The following is a 15,655-nucleotide window of genomic DNA, read 5'->3' as shown; positions in this document are numbered from 1 at the left end:
CTGATAAAGGTTTAGTATCAGAAAATAATAAAGAGCTCTCACAGTTCAACAACAAAAAGACAACCCAATTTAAAAAGGGGCAAGGCTTTTGAACAAGCAGGTCTCCAAAGAAGATACCCAAATGGCTAAGAAGCACATAAAAAGATGTTCAAGATCCTCGGTCATAAGGAAATACAAATCAAATACCATAATGTGAACACACTTCACATCACACTAAGATGGCTTTCATGAAAAACCCAAAACAACAGGTGTTGTTCGGACCGTGGAACGTATACATTGTGGGTGGGAAGGGAAAAGGGAAAACAGTTCAGTGGTTTCTTAAAACGTTAAACATAGACTCATCCCATGACCCAGCAATTCTACTCCTAGGTATATACCCAAGATAAATGAACACAGTTGCCGTGCAGAAACGTCGACACAAATGTTCACAACAGCAGCAAGTCTCCGTAATAGCCAAAAGGTGAAAAACGACCCAAATGTCTGTCAATGGATACGTGGATAAACAAATCGTGGCGTAGCCATGCAATGGAAAATCATTCAGCCATAAAAAGCAATGAAGTTGTGACAGACGCTACAACGTGGACGAACCTCTAAATATTATGCTAAGTGAAAGAAGCCAGACACAAAAGGTCACATCTCTATGAATCCTTTTTTAATGACACATCCAGAATAGGGAAACCCACAGGGATGGAAAGCAGATTAGTGGTTGCCAGAGGAGGGCGGGTGGGAGGGAGAGGAACCACTTAGTGGGTAGGACGTGTTTTTCTGGGGTGATGAAAATGTTTTGAAAGTAGAGAGAGGCGGCGGGTTCAGAATATCACGAATGCACTGAATGATACTGAATCGTACACTTTAAAAATGGTTAATTGTGTATTACGTGAGTTGCACCTTGGTAAAAACGGGGAGCACAGAGAGGCTGTGCTCAATTTGAGGGAAATCTTCCTTATCTTTATGGCTGCTGTCTCTGACACTTTTTCAGCCCGTCCCATAAAGATGCAGTGAAAAATGATATATCAGTGTCCGAGAAACAAGGACTACATCTCATGTGGAACGCTAGGGGATCTGCACAGACCTTTACAAGCCGACAAGGGAATAGATGGAGTATCCCTATAGAAAACAGCGTTTCCTTTCATGTGTAAAGATATATTTTTCTTTCTTCCCTATTAGTTGATTGAGTAGCAAAATACTCCCTGAGGTTCTTTTCCTTTTTAAGATTTTTTTTTTTTACATTTATTTATTTTTGAGAGACAGAGGAGAGACAGAGCACAAGTTGGGGAGGGACAGAGGGAGAATGAGACACAGAATCTGAAGCAGGCCCCCGGCTCTGAGCCTGAGCTGTCAGAGCCTGACGCGGGGCTCGAACCCACAAACGTGAGATCATGACCGGAGCTGAAGTCAGACGCTTAACCCACTGAGCCACTCAGGCGCCCCCTCCCTGGGGATGTAATAGCCTTATCTTCAAGCTGGTAAGAAAGCGGGTATTCTGGAAATTTTACAAAGGTTCTTAGGATGTCATGTTTTGCTAAAAGGGGCAATCATCTTGTGGGCTATTCTTTGCCACCTCTGTGACCTAGGTTTAGTTATTAATAGAATCACTTGAACTCCGCTATGATTTTTCAGGCATGCCTCACACACCCTAAAACTACGGCAGAGAGAGAAAAGGCCTAGAACCTGGGAAGAAAAAGTGAGTTTGATCAGGGCCAGTCTGAAGAGAGATTAGAACAATGCAGATGATATTAAATGTATGTGTTTTCCTTCTGGGAAAACGATGAAAGCATACTTGCTATACTTAAGGATAAATTGCTTTGCTTTTTTTTTTTTTTAATTTTTTTTGTTTTAACGTTTATTTATTTTTGAGACAGAGAGAGACAGAGCATGAACGGGGGAGGAGCAGAGAGAGAGGGAGACGCAGAATCGGAAACAGGCTCCAGGCTCTGAGCGGTCAGCACAAAGCCCGACGTGGGGCTCGAACTCCCGGACGGCGAGATCATGACCTGAGCCGAAGTCGGACGCTTAACCGACCGAGCCACCCGGGCGCCCCCAAATTGCTTTGCTTTTTAAAAAAAGGGGTTGAGGGGCGCCTGGGTGGCTTAGTTGGTTGAGCGTCAGACTCTTGATTTCAGTCCAGGTCACGATCTCACGGTTCCTGGGACTGGGCCCTGCAATGGATTCTGGGCCAGGCGTGGAGCCTGCTTGGGACTCTCTCTCGTGCTATGTCACTCTGCTCCTCCCCTGCTCACGTGCTCTCTCTCTCTCTCTCTCTCTCTCTCTCTCTCAAAATAAATAAACATTTTTTAAAGAAGGCTTGGATCCTAAACCACCCCTTCCTAATACGATAGGCGTAGAAATTACGATTCGGACTCCAAGACTTGAATATAAAACCTGGGCCGGTGGCAACAGGCATTCCTTATACGACGTTCTTTATTAATTACCCTTTACCAACAGCTTTATCTGACAGACTAAATTGGAAAAAAAACTCGTCCCAGTAGGGCTACCAGCCCCTTTGGTCTCCCCATGGAACTGCCAAGAATCATAAAAGCCTATGACTCTTCCCGGGACAACATGGAAATTCAATAGCTTTTTTTTTTTTTTTTTTAAGTTTATTTTCAGAGAGAGAGAGAGAGAGAGAGGGAGCAGGGGCAGGGGCACAGAGAGAGGGCCAGAGAATCCCAATCAGGCTCCGACGTGGGGCTCAAACTTATGAGATCATGACCTAAGCTGAAATCGAGAGTCGGATGCTTAACTGACTGAGCCACCCAGGTGCCCAGGAGATTCCATACCTTTATTAGGCGAAGGTTTGGTGAAGACAGCACTGAATTTTTTTATGCCCTGAGGGGAAGTGGTGGGGGAGGTGCTAGATTAAAATATTTTAAGAACCACTTGTATAATCTAAAATTTAATTTATATTCTGGATGTTTTACCCTCAATTTCCTTTGGAAAAAAAATTTTTTTTAACGTTTATTTATTTTTGAGACAGAGAGAGACAGAGCATGAACGGGGGAGGGGCAGAGAGAGAGGGAGACGCAGAATCGGAAACAGGCTCCAGGCTCTGAGCGGTCAGCCCAGAGCCCGACGCGGGGCTCGAACTCACGGACCGCGAGATCGTGACCTGAGCCGAAGTCGGACGCTTAACCGACTGAGCCACCCAGGCGCCCCTGGAAAATTTATAGGAATATAAGGTAGGATTCCGATTTTAGGATGTCACAGGACTTTTAAGGATAGGAACTTTCAGACTGGACAAATGTGTCAACACAACATAGTTAAGTATCTATGTTCTACAATAAAATACAAATGCCAGGATATAATTAACCTTTTATTCCTCAGAGGACACATATTAGAGGGATAGGAACATAACGATGGTACCGTGTTTTCCGAGACCAAAATAAAATATAGTTTAGGCCAATGATGCAAATGTTTAGACTTTTTTTTTAATGTTTATTTATTTCTGAGAGAGAGAGAGAGAGAGAGAGAGAGAGAGAGAGAGACAGGAGCCAAAGCGGTCTCCAAGCTGTCAGCACAAAGCCTAATGTGGGGCTCGAACTCACAAACCTCGAGATCAAGACCTGAGTCGAAGTCAGAGGCTCAGCTGACTAAGCCACCCAGGCACCTCCAATGATGCGAATGTTTCCATTACCCACCTCAAACTCACGACGTTTCTCATAAATGGGAATGATCAACTTGGAGATCTCAGAAATGACTTCATAGCGTTCTGCTTTCCATAAGCCATCCACACATTGTTCTAGCAACTCCAGCAAAACTTCCTGTGTTAAGGGCAAAATGCAATCAGGAATTAGAGGCGGTTTTAGAGTTTTGGCAAAGAAATTTTGAACCGTTTCAAGTTCGTAGAGAACAAACAACGTGTACAGAAGGGAGTATGCTTGTGTGACTCTATTTTCTAAATCAAACACTTGTAATGTCTGAAACTGAAACCACTCTTAAAAATATGAAATCAATATTGATAATAGTGAAGCGTACCTATGGATATCGTTTACTCACATAGTGAGGATGTTAACTGTACTTAGAAACGTAACCCTTGGGGCGCCTGGGTGGCGCAGTCGGTTAAGCGTCCGACTTCAGCCAGGTCACGATCTCGCGGTCCGTGAGTTCGAGCCCCGCGTCGGGCTCTGGGCTGATGGCTCAGAGCCTGGAGCCTGTTTCCGATTCTGCGTCTCCCTCTCTCTCTGCCCCTCCCCCGTTCATGCTCTGTCTCTCTCTGTCCCAAAAATAAATAAACGTTGAAAAAAAAAAAAAAAAAAAAAGAAACGTAACCCATTAGGAAGGCGTATCTGTTTTCTTTTTTTTTTTAATTTTTTTTTTCAACGTTTATTTATTTTGGGGACAGAGAGCGACAGAGCATGAACGGCGGAGGGGCAGAGAGAGAGGGAGACACAGAATCGGAAACAGGCTCCAGGCTCTGAGCCATCAGCCCAGAGCCCGACGCGGGGCTCGAACTCCCGGACCGCGAGATCGTGACCTGGCTGAAGTCGGACGCTTAACCGACTGCGCCACCCAGGCGCCCCCCCCTTTTTTTTTTTTTAATTTTTAAAAAATGTTTTATTTATTTTTGAGACGGAGAGAGACAGAGCGTCAACAGGGGAGGGGCAGAGAGAAAGGGGGACATAGAATCTGAAACAGGCTCCAGGCTCTGAGCTGTCAGCACAGAGTCTGACTCAGGGCTCGAACTCACGAACCGCAAGATCGTGACCTGAGCCGAAGCTGGACGCTTAACTGACTGAGCTACCCAGGCGCCCCCAAGAAGGAGTATCTTTAAAAGGGGATATATTATTTGTTCCAAACTGTATGTCTGATAAGGTAAATTCCCCTAAGCCTATAAATGTTCACAGCTTCCTTTTTATACTGAAGTTATATTTACACATAATGTAACAGAGTGTTCAGAAGACTGGACAACTTTCAAGCTGCTGTGTTAGTGATATACATGTTTACTAAAATGATGCAGTCTTGGTAAACAATGCTTCCTTCCTGACTGCTGGCCCTAAAGTCTGTGAGAAGGACAGGATAATAGCTCAAGACAGAGATCTCTGACCTTGCCAGAATGATAACAGCTGCTATAAGTTACTTTATGAACCCTCATCTCGACAATAAAAAGATGAGGCCCATTGCTGACACTATCTGTGAGTCTCAACAGCCTGTTTCTATCTATTTTTTTAATGTTTATTTATTTTTGAGAGAGACGGAGAGTGAATGGGGGAGGGACAGAGAGAGAGGGAGACAGAGGATCCGAAGCAGGCTCACGTGGTCAGTGCAAAGCCTGATGCGGGGCTGGAACTCGCGAACCTTGAGATCGTGACCGAGCCAAAGTCAGTCGCTCAGCTGACTGAGCCACCCGGGCGCCCCAGCTTGTTTCCATCTTAAAGAGATGTTCTTGCTTACAGCGCTGAATGCTAAAACAGTTTTTCCTGTATGCCCTTTAGGCAATTCTGAACTCAACTTCTTCCTAATAACCTAGTTCTTTCGCTTGTGCTTTCTATCTAGCCGGGGGCGACACCCTACGAACGCTTAGCTAGAAAACCTAAGAGTACTTTTGACTGGGCCCTGTCATGGGGTGACTTGTGTCCCTCAAAAAGAGATGTTGAAGTCCCGACCCCCAGTACCTCAGAACGTGACTTTATTTGTGGAAACGGGGCCCCTGCAGGTAGAGTTAGTTCAGGTGAGGTCAGACCGGAGGAGGCTGGGCCCTTAACCCAATAGGAGTGATGTCCACACAAGCGGACAGAGACGCGCGGGGAGAACGCCACCTGACTCCAGGGGCGGAGCTGGGGTAACGCAGCTATGACGTCAAGGGACCTAGAGACCAGCGGCTACCACCGAAGTTAGGAAGAGGCGAGGAAAGATTCTACCCAGAGTCTCAGAGGGAACATGGTCCTGCTGACACCTTGACTTCAGACTTCTGGATGCTGGAACTGTGAGATAATGAACGAGCACATACTTTGTTACCTCAGTCCCGGAAAACGGACACGCTCTCTCTTCACTCACCCTCCAATCAGCTCACCGCTGACTTCTGCCAGTGTTGCTTCCTCAACAGTTCTCAAATCTGACCCTTCCTCTCTATTTCATCGATCTTCCTGCCTCCGGCCTTGGCGCTTTTCAGTATGCGCCACAGGCTTCTGGTGAAAATGCATACCAGACCACATCCCTCTCCCCTTCTTAGAACCTCATGATGGCTGTTATCCCTTCCTTCAAAGAGCAAAGGACAAGCTCTTTCACTTGGCACCCAAGGCTTGCAATAGTCTGGCTGATATTTCTATAATCTTATCATTCACCAGGCCCAGCCTTGTACTTTATGCTCCAACAACAACGAACTCCTAGTAGTTCTCCTGAAGCACCACGGTGTTGTCTTAACTTTGTGCCTTTGCTCCTGTTGTGCCCTCTGCCCTTTCCTCCCCTTGCTTGGTTAACTCCCTTAAGACCGCTCTTTAAGATCACCTCTTCTGGGATCCTCCTCCTCATGAATACAGAGGAGCAAGACACTAGATGCCTTTTATCCTACTCTGGTCATTCATCGGGTGGGTATCTATCATCATACTTGCCCCTCGTCTATGTACCTGACTTTCCAAATAGGCCAGGTCTCTTCAAGGGTAGTGATGAGATCTTATTTTTATTGGTTTCTTTAGTCAGCAGTACAGTGGCGGTGCACAGATGGCCATTAACTGTTGCTGCTTCAATAAATGTATATTAACATTTAATAGCCAAATTAAAATTTCCAGTAACAGTGGGAAGGAAGAACTTTGGGGGTAATTAAAAATCTGTGACAAACTACTGGGTCCCAGGCATGTAGAGCTGGTTTACAATTAGGAAAAAAATTCAGTGTAACATAGAGAACAAAGCAGAATAAAAGAGAAACACGGTACCTCCAGTAATAGATGCAGAGGAAGCATTTGAAAAAACTCAACAGCCCTTCGTGATATTAAGAAAGAACTCTCCAGAAACAAGGACTAGACCAGACCTTCCTCAATCTGATAAAGGGCATCTATGAGAAGTCTATAGGCTGAATGCTGTTCTCATACGTTTGAGAACGAGTCAAGAATGTCTTCTCTCGGGGCGCCCAGGGGGCTCAGTCGGTTAAGCGTCCGACTCTCGGTTTCGACTCAGGTCATGATCTCACGGTTTGGGAGTTCAAGCCCCGCATTGGGCTCTGGGCTGACAGTACGGAGCCTGCTTGGGATTCTCTGTTTCCCTCTCTCTCTGTCCCTTCCCCCGGCTCACACACTCTGTCTCAAAATAAATAAATAAACTTCAAAAATAAAAAAAAAAGCCTGCTCTCACCGCTTGAATTCAACATTATGCTGAAGGTCCTAGGCAGCACGAGGCAAGAAAAAGAGAGGAAAGTCCTACAGATTGGCAAATATAAAACTGTCTGTGCAAATGCTATGATTGTATATATAGAAAAGCCTAAGGAATAAACAAACTACTAAAACCAATAAGCATACTTAGCAAGGTTGCAGATTACAAGATCAACATACACAAATCAACTGTAGTGGTATATATTAGCAACAACAAATTGAAAAATAAATCAAGCAATACTGTTTACAGTGGCAACAAAACATCAATTATCTAACAATAAATTCAGCAGAAGACTTCTGCCCTAAAAAAATCACAAAATACTGTTGGGAGAAATTAAAGATAACCTAAATAAATATTCACTGAAAGACTCAATATTGCTAAGCTTGCCATTTTCCATGTACTCGTATATAAATTTAACAAAATCCCCCCAAAACTTCCAGCAGGCTCTTTTGAGGAAGTAGAAAAGAGGAGTCTAAAATTTACATGGAAATTCAAAGGGTGTAGAATAGCCAAGATGAGTTTGAAAAAAACAGTTAGAGGGCTAACATTACCTGATTTCAAGACTTACAAAGTGAAAGCAATCGAGATGGTGTAATATTCGTATCAAGATGGACAAACAGGTCAGGGCTATAGAACAGAGAGCAGAAATAGGCTGCACACATACACAGAACTGAAATTTAACCACGGTGCCAAAGGAATTCGATCAGGCAAAAGGAAAGTTTTATTTTCCCCCATAGGGTATGAACCATCTAAATGTCTACCTTGAACCTTGACCTCTATCTAATTCCATGCTCAAAAATGTATTTTAGATTACAGACTTAAATACATTAAAAAAAATTTTTTTTAACGTTTATTTATGAGAGACAGACAGACAGAGTATGAGCAGGGGAAGGCCAGAGAGAAAGGGAGACACAGAATCCAAAGCGGGCTCCGGATTCTGAGCTGTCAGCACAGAGCCCGACGCGGGGCTCGAACTCACGAACCCTGAGGTCATGACCTGAGCCGACGTTGAATGCTCAACCGACTGAGCCATCCAGGTGCCCCTACAGACCTAAATATAAAACTCATATCCAGGGTTTATAGAAGAAAACGTAAGGGGCGCCTGGCTGGCTCTGTCAGAGGGGTGTGCGACTCTTGCTCTCGGGGTTGTGAGTTCAAGCCCCATGTTGGGTGTAGAGATTACTTAAAAATAAAATCTCAAAAAAATAAAAATAAAAAAGAAAGTGTAAGACAATATCTTTACAATCTGGAGGTAAGCAAAAAATTCTCAGACCAGACACAAAACGAACAAACCATTAAAATGGGAAATTGGACTTCATCAAAACCAAACTTTTTGGCTCAATTAAAAGACTCAATTAAGCAATGAATAAGCAAATCAAAGATAAATTTGCAGCACATATATCTGACACAGAACTTATATCCGGAACATACAAAAAATGTCTACAAGTCAACAATTAAAAAACGAACAATGCCATTTCTAAAAATGAGCAAAAGACCTGAACACACATTTCACAAACGAAGATATATGAAAGGCAAAGAAGCACATGAAAGAGTGCTCAACATCATTAGTTATCAGGAAAATATAAATAAAAAAACACAATGAGATACCAATTCATGCCTAATAGAATGGCAAAAATAAAAATTAAAAAAAAATCAGCAATATCAGATGTTGGGGAGGATCTCGACCAACTGAAACTTTCACCTGATACTGGCGGGAGTATAAAACGGGCCATTCACTTTGAAAAACTCTTTGGCAATTTCGTAGAAAATTAAATATACAACTTCCCGGGGATCCAGCAATTTCACTCCTAGGTATTTACCCAAGAAAAATGAAAGCATATGTCCACAAAAGGGCATAGATGAGGATGTTTAAAGCAACCTTATTCCTAACAGCCCTGAACTGGAAACAATCCAAAGTTCATCAACAGGAGAATGGATTACAAAAACAAATCAGATATCAATACAATGGAGTATTATTTAGTAGTGAAAAAGAACAAACTTTTGATATACTCAACAACGTGGATGTATCTCAAAAACATTAGGGTAAGCAAAAGAAGCCAGATACAAAACGGTATGTATCGAATGGAATGAATGAGTCCATTTTTATGGCACCAAAATACAGGCAAAACTCATCTATGGTGTGAGAAATTAGACGGTGGGGGAGGAGGGACTGACTGGAAATGGGCACAAGGGAACTTTCCAGGAGAATGGACGTGTTCTCTTTCTTGTTTCTGATGGGAAGTTACATGGGTGCATACAAGTGTCAAAGTTCATCAAACTGTTCATTTAGAAATGTGCATTTGACTGTATGCCAATTATATCTTTACAAACTATTGAAAATCAAAGGTCAGAAAAGTCATTTGAGAAACAAATTAAGTTTCACTATTATTGGTTTCATTCATGCGTTTAAATACAGGCACTAAATAGACAAACGTTTGTACTTTTCAATAAAACTCACAAATCAGTGTTGGTTATTTTTCCACTGGTGAGGGCATGAGGAGGAAGCCCTCTTACCTAAGCTGAAATATACAAAGGCTCTTTTGGAACAGGATTCTGTCTGTATACATCAAATAAAATATATAAATTTTTACTGTAGAACACAAAAGAGTTCCAACAAATGTGTTTACATACAAAACAGATCGGAGTTCTTGACGGATAAGAAATGTTACCCGTCTCCTTGAGAGTATTAAAAAGAGTCAGGATCAGGGGCGCCTGGGTGGCGCAGTCGGTTAAGCGTCCGACTTCAGCCAGGTCACGATCTCGCGGTCCGGGAGTTCGAGCCCCGCGTCGGGCTCTGGGCTGATGGCTCAGAGCCTGGAGCCTGTTTCCAATTCTGTGTCTCCCTCTCTCTCTGCCCCTCCCCCGTTCATGCTCTGTCTCTCTCTGTCCCCAAAAAAATAAAAACGTTGAAAAAAAAAATTAAAAAAAAAAAAAAGAGTCAGGATCAAGGCTATTTCTTTCTTTCCTTTTTTTTTAATGTTTATTTATTTTTGAGAGACAGAGAGAGAGGCTGAGTAGGGGAGGAGCAGAGAGAGAAGGAGACACAGAATCTGAAGCAGGCTCCAGGCTCTGAACTGTCAACACAGAGCCGGAGACCGGGCTGGAACTCACAGACCGCGAGATCATGACCTGAGCCGAAGTCAAGACACTTAACAGACTGAGCCACCCAGGTGCCCCTCCCACCTCTGAACTTTTGTCCCTGCTACTATCCTCCTCTGTTAGACTGCCTCCAGAGTGTCCTCTTTCTCCACCCCTCTCTGATCATACCTCCTCTGTTTTACTTCAGCTCAAAGGCATCTCTCTCACCTTTGACTTTACATGGAGCACACTGAGGCCATTATTCAAATGGCATAGTCTTTTTTTTTTTTTTTTTTTACCCATTTCCATGTAGGTATATTAGCTGTTCAGGTTGATATTGGAGGTCAGGGATTAGCCGTATGTGATTATTTTACAGCTCCTATATCACCAAGCCCAGAGCCTTGTTCCTAAGTCAATACGTATTCATTGATTGACAACTAAAGCTGTTTTGCTACCCATAAGAAGTTGACGGCAGGAATTTTCCAGTTTAGAAAATACTTTTCTGCGGATACTGCTCAGCTGTTGCATCGTTAACTCTATTTTTTATGGAGATTTTTCCAAAGTATGTGGACCCTGATCTGGTTACTGGGATGGTAATTTGAAGATGATAAATACTGCCTCTCTAAAACCAGACAACAGGAACCGCTCCAGAGGCCAGGCTCCACATTCCAAATAGGGACATCTCTGCCCTGGGCAGTTTTAATGCTTACAGTTCATCAGCCCTTGGTTACCTTCCAAATTAAGTTAGCTGTAATAATTTTTTAATATAAGTTTTAAGAAGTTAAATTTATATAACTGGCATTGCAGGCCCCGGAATCTTACCTCACTGTAATGGACATCCATCATTCCAGCATCTTCTTTCATTGCTCCTTCTTCATCTATATTGGGAGTTATTTTCTTGAAGGCTGAACATCCACTCGGGAATAATTCTGTATGCATAGAAAGAAGTGAAGTAAATTTATTCATTCATTCATTCATTCATTCATTCATTCATTTATTTGAGAGACAGAGCATGAGTGGGGGAGGGACAGAGAGAGAGGGAGACACAATTTGAAGCAGGCTCCAGGCTCCGTGCTGTCAGCAAAGAGCCCAATGCGGGGCTGGAACCCACGAGCAGTGAGATCATGACCTGAGCCTAAGTCAGATGCTCAACCGACTGAGCCACCCAGGCGCCCCAGTAACTTTATTTTTTAAAAAGTGCTTTGTGAAGAACAGCCTTACGTGGACTGCTCACCCTGAAAAACAAACAGAGATATTTTTGTGCCGGTCAAAGCCATTAGTGGCAATTTTCAGCTTGTAAAGAATTTTGCAAATTACTCCCATCTATGACACATTCTACCAGTCTTTTTCCCGAAAAGCGAGCTCAAGTTACTAACAAGTCAGGTTCATTCTCTGACCATGCGTCACCCTCAGTGGCTAGTATAGTAAATGTTTCCTAGTGTAACTGACCGCTTTGATCCTGTGTGTTTCTGGTCTGTCACCTAACCAAAAAGGGCATGTACTTTTCAGGCAGCCAGGGAATGTGCTTTGGTAACCGTTTCTAGTTCCTAATTTTCCTGAAGAACTGGAAAAAGGAAGTGGGTTGGGTGGCTGGAGGAAGCCTAGCCTAGGACTTGTAAGAGAGGCAGAGAAAACATGTGGCAGGACTGAAGCGTCCTTGGAGAAAGGGGACAGGCCCTGGGAGAATCAGCACGCTTTCAGAGTTAGATTGCCTCGGTTCTATCGCTAACGGCGTGATTTTAGACAGGCTTCTCTCTCTAGAACTGTAAAAAGCTTCATCGGCTACAAGATGGAGAGAATATCTACTTTGTGAGAATTTAAGGAAGTGCAAAGTGTGTGGGACGGAACCCAGCACCTAAGGAGTGTTGGATGAATTCTTAACAACCGAAGTTACCAATAAATCAATGAGCTTTTCCAAGGTTGGCCAATTGTGGCCAGCTGGTACAGTGAGTCTACAGCTGGACCCCTGGGAAGTAGCAAGTGAGCTGAAGCTGGGAACAGCTGCTGTGGGATCGTGGACCAAATGTTTGCCGTCAAGCAAGAGTTCAGGTATAGAAGGCAGGCTTTGTGGTTGCCCTACACATTCTGTGCATGTGTCCAAACACTCTTGGGAAAAGAAGAAGGAAGGTTTAAGAGAGTCAGGCTTCCCCGTATTTAAGAGATTTCTCAGAATTCTGGCAGAAAGAAAGGTCAGGTATCAGGGCTGGGGTTTTGCCAGCTCCCCGGTCTAAATGAAGGCTGCGCACATACATCGTCTTGTAAGATGCTTGATAGAGCGTGAGTTATCAAATAAGCACCACGCTTCTATGAGAGAGAGACAGACTTCTGGAGAGGGAAGATGGGGTTATTCTGAAGTGCTTTTTCAAGAATGGAGAGACACAGAGGGAGCAGTCAGTGGATTTCTGTGAAGAAAGGCAAGGCAGAAATGAAAATAAGGGACCCCTGGGTGGCTCAGTCAGTTAAGCGTCTGACCGTTGATCTTGGCTCAGGTCATGATCTCCCGGTTTTTGAGTTCAAGCCCTGCATTAGGCAGATTCTCTCCCTGTTCTCTCTCTGTCCCTACCCGGCTTGCACTCCCCCTCTCTCGAAATAAATAAATACACTTAAAAAATTAAAAAAAAAAAAAAGAAATGAAAATGAGATTTACGTTGACCCAATGGCCTTCAGGGCCATTTTTGTTGAAAGAAATCAGGTAATAAAAGACACTGAAGACAGAGCGGAACACGCTTCATTTCTGAAGATAAGCATGCCTAAAATGGTCTGTTATAGACTTCGAGTCAAGTTCTGTTCAAAGTGCTGGACCACAACAAGACAAGGAACTTGCACCCGAACGTAAATCAATTCATTTCCTTCTTCAACTCAGTCTATGGAAAAAAAAAAAAAAAGTCTGCTAAATTACATACACTCAGCGACATAGCTGATTTCCACTCAGGATAATACTCCTTAGCTTGTTGTGACCCAGTAACAAAGTTCTCAGATCAGCCACTCTTTGAATAGCGCATTAGGAGAACTTTCTGAAATTTAGGAGACAATGTCCCACTTGATCAACACTGCGAAGTCAAGAGCTAGGTGGTAGGGAAGGGGGCCCCCAATGGTCCTCAACAAAGAAAACTGTCAATCCCTGAAGGCCTCTGGCAGCTCGGTCCACGACTAGGGAAAAAAATGCCTGTCTGCTCTGAGACTTTTAAGTGATTCCCAAATCTAGGATTTTTCTAGAATGCTGTGATTTAGGGGAGGACAAAAAGGGGCACACTCCTATGCCTGAGATCAGATGAGGCTCAAGCAACTTGGGAGAGATATTTTAAGTAAATTTTAAGTAGATTTCAAATATATATTTTATTTTATTTTTAATGTTTATTATTATTTTTTAAACAATTTTTTTTCAACGTTTATTTATTTTTGGGACAGAGAGAGACAGAGCATGAAGGGGGGAGGGGCAGAGAGAGAGGGAGACACAGAATCCGAAACAGGCTTCAGGCTCCGAGCCATCAGCCCTGAGCCTGACGCGGGGCTCGAACTCACGGACCGCGAGATCGTGACCTGGCTGAAGTCGGACGCTTAACCAACTGCGCCACCCAGGCGCCCCAATGTTTATTATTTTTGAGAGACAGACAGAAGGAGACACAGAATCCGGAGCAGGCTCCGGGCTCCGAGCTGTCAGCACAGCACCTGATGCAGGGCTCGAACTCATGAACCACGAGATCATGACCTGAGCCGAAGTTGGACGCTTAGCTGCCTGAGCCACTCAGGCGCCCCTCAAGTATATATTTTAAGTATAAGGAGGGCAAATTATGTTTTTTCTCATAAACTGACAGGTCAATGCCCAGTTTGGAGTTTGTTGTCTGCTTCATGGATTGTTAGCTTCAGAGTCCACTATACGTGGTAAGCGTGTTATCTGGAGTCCTATGCCTAATGACGTATCTCCACCTAGAGGAGAATATATCCCCCTTGTTTGCATAAGTTATTAGCACCCACCAAACTATCCAATGACATAAGGACCCTTTTCGTTGTGAGGGTCTTTAAAATGCTTGGGGAAATTTCTGATTGCCCTTAGCCCTAGAAAGACTTTTAAAGGTTTTTTTTAATGTTTATTTTTTTTTAATTTTTTTTAATGTTTATTTATTTTTGAGACAGAGAGAGACAGAGCATGAACGGGGGAGGGGCAGAGAGAGAGGGAGACACAGAATCGGAAGCAGGCTCCAGGCTCCGAGCCATCAGCCCAGAGCCTGACGCGGGGCTCGAACTCACGGACCGCGAGATCGTGACCTGAGCTGAAGTCGGACGCTCAACCGACTGAGCCACCCAGGCGCCCCTTAATGTTTATTTTTGAGAGAGAAGAGACGGAGTACGAGCGGGGAGGGCAGAGAGAGAGGGCGACACAGAATCTGAAGCAGGCTTCAGGCTCTGAGCTGTCAGCACAGAGCCCAACGTGGGGCTCAAACTTGTGAACGGCGAGATCGTGACCTGAGCCGAGGTTGGCCACCGAGGTGCCCTTCGAAAGATTTTTAGATGAAACAAGCTGCTGAATCTGGAAGTGGCCAGTGTATATATCCCAATAGAGGGAGGCACGCATTTTGGGGATCTCCCATGGCGCTCTGTAGCATTATATAAGGTGGTCTTCAAGGGTCTGCTGTCAATCTTTCTGGTATATGACCTGGATTCCTGACCTTGCCCTTCAAAGCTATAGCTTCTGTAGTCCTGACTGCTGTCCTAGGGAAAGCAAGATGCACACTGTCCAAGGACAGACCATTACCTTGAGCACAAGTGTCCCAGGAAAAAATAAAAGCCGGGAGGCGTTTGGAGGGTGGGGAGGCAGTTCAACCCTTGGTAAAATAAGACTGCTAGTCAGAAGGATAAGAGGTTAAAAGTCCTGAAGGGGGAGGGCAGGCAAAAGGCGGGGAGGGTTGTGATTGGCAAGGAGTCAGGAAATAAAAAGCCTGTGGAACTTAAGCTATCAGATCCTGGGTAAAAAGACTTGGGAAAGGGAGCAACATTACCCTATAAGGAATGAAAGGAACAGACTCTATGGGAAAGGAAATTCCTTTTTCTGGGTTGTTGGCGGGGGGAGGGGGGCCTCTAGGACCGAAGCTTTGCTGAGCCTTGGATGCCCAGTGGTGATGGAAGGACGCAGACACCTGACTCTTGTCTTCCCCGGGTCAGAACAGTTGTGCCCTCTCTCAGGAAGAGGTACATCAAGTCTCGCCTCCAAAGAATGAGGTCTAGAATACTTGGGGCGGGGCGGGGGGGGGGGGGAGGGAGGTGTTCTCAGATAGAA

At 44.2% G+C, this 15,655-nt stretch overlaps 1 protein-coding gene across 3 annotated transcripts in view; it reads right to left on the bottom strand.

Moving 5' to 3' along the window:
* DOCK11 (dedicator of cytokinesis 11) overlaps positions 1-15,655 on the bottom strand; it is a 204,439-nt gene that overhangs the window by 21,101 nt on the left and 167,683 nt on the right. For all 3 annotated transcript variants that reach the window (XM_043571394.1, XM_043571397.1, XM_043571396.1), the window contains 2 exons: positions 11,203-11,309; positions 3,639-3,761 (listed from right to left, as the gene is read on the bottom strand). In XM_043571394.1, coding sequence (XP_043427329.1) covers positions 3,639-3,761; positions 11,203-11,309 — 230 coding nt within the window. The remainder of the gene's footprint in view (positions 1-3,638; positions 3,762-11,202; positions 11,310-15,655) is intronic.

Source organism: Prionailurus bengalensis, chromosome X (assembly GCF_016509475.1).
Source record: "Prionailurus bengalensis isolate Pbe53 chromosome X, Fcat_Pben_1.1_paternal_pri, whole genome shotgun sequence".
Taxonomy (NCBI): Eukaryota; Metazoa; Chordata; class Mammalia; order Carnivora; family Felidae; genus Prionailurus; species Prionailurus bengalensis.
Note: the sequence above shows the minus strand (reverse complement) of the source record. Positions and strands in the feature narration are given on the sequence as shown.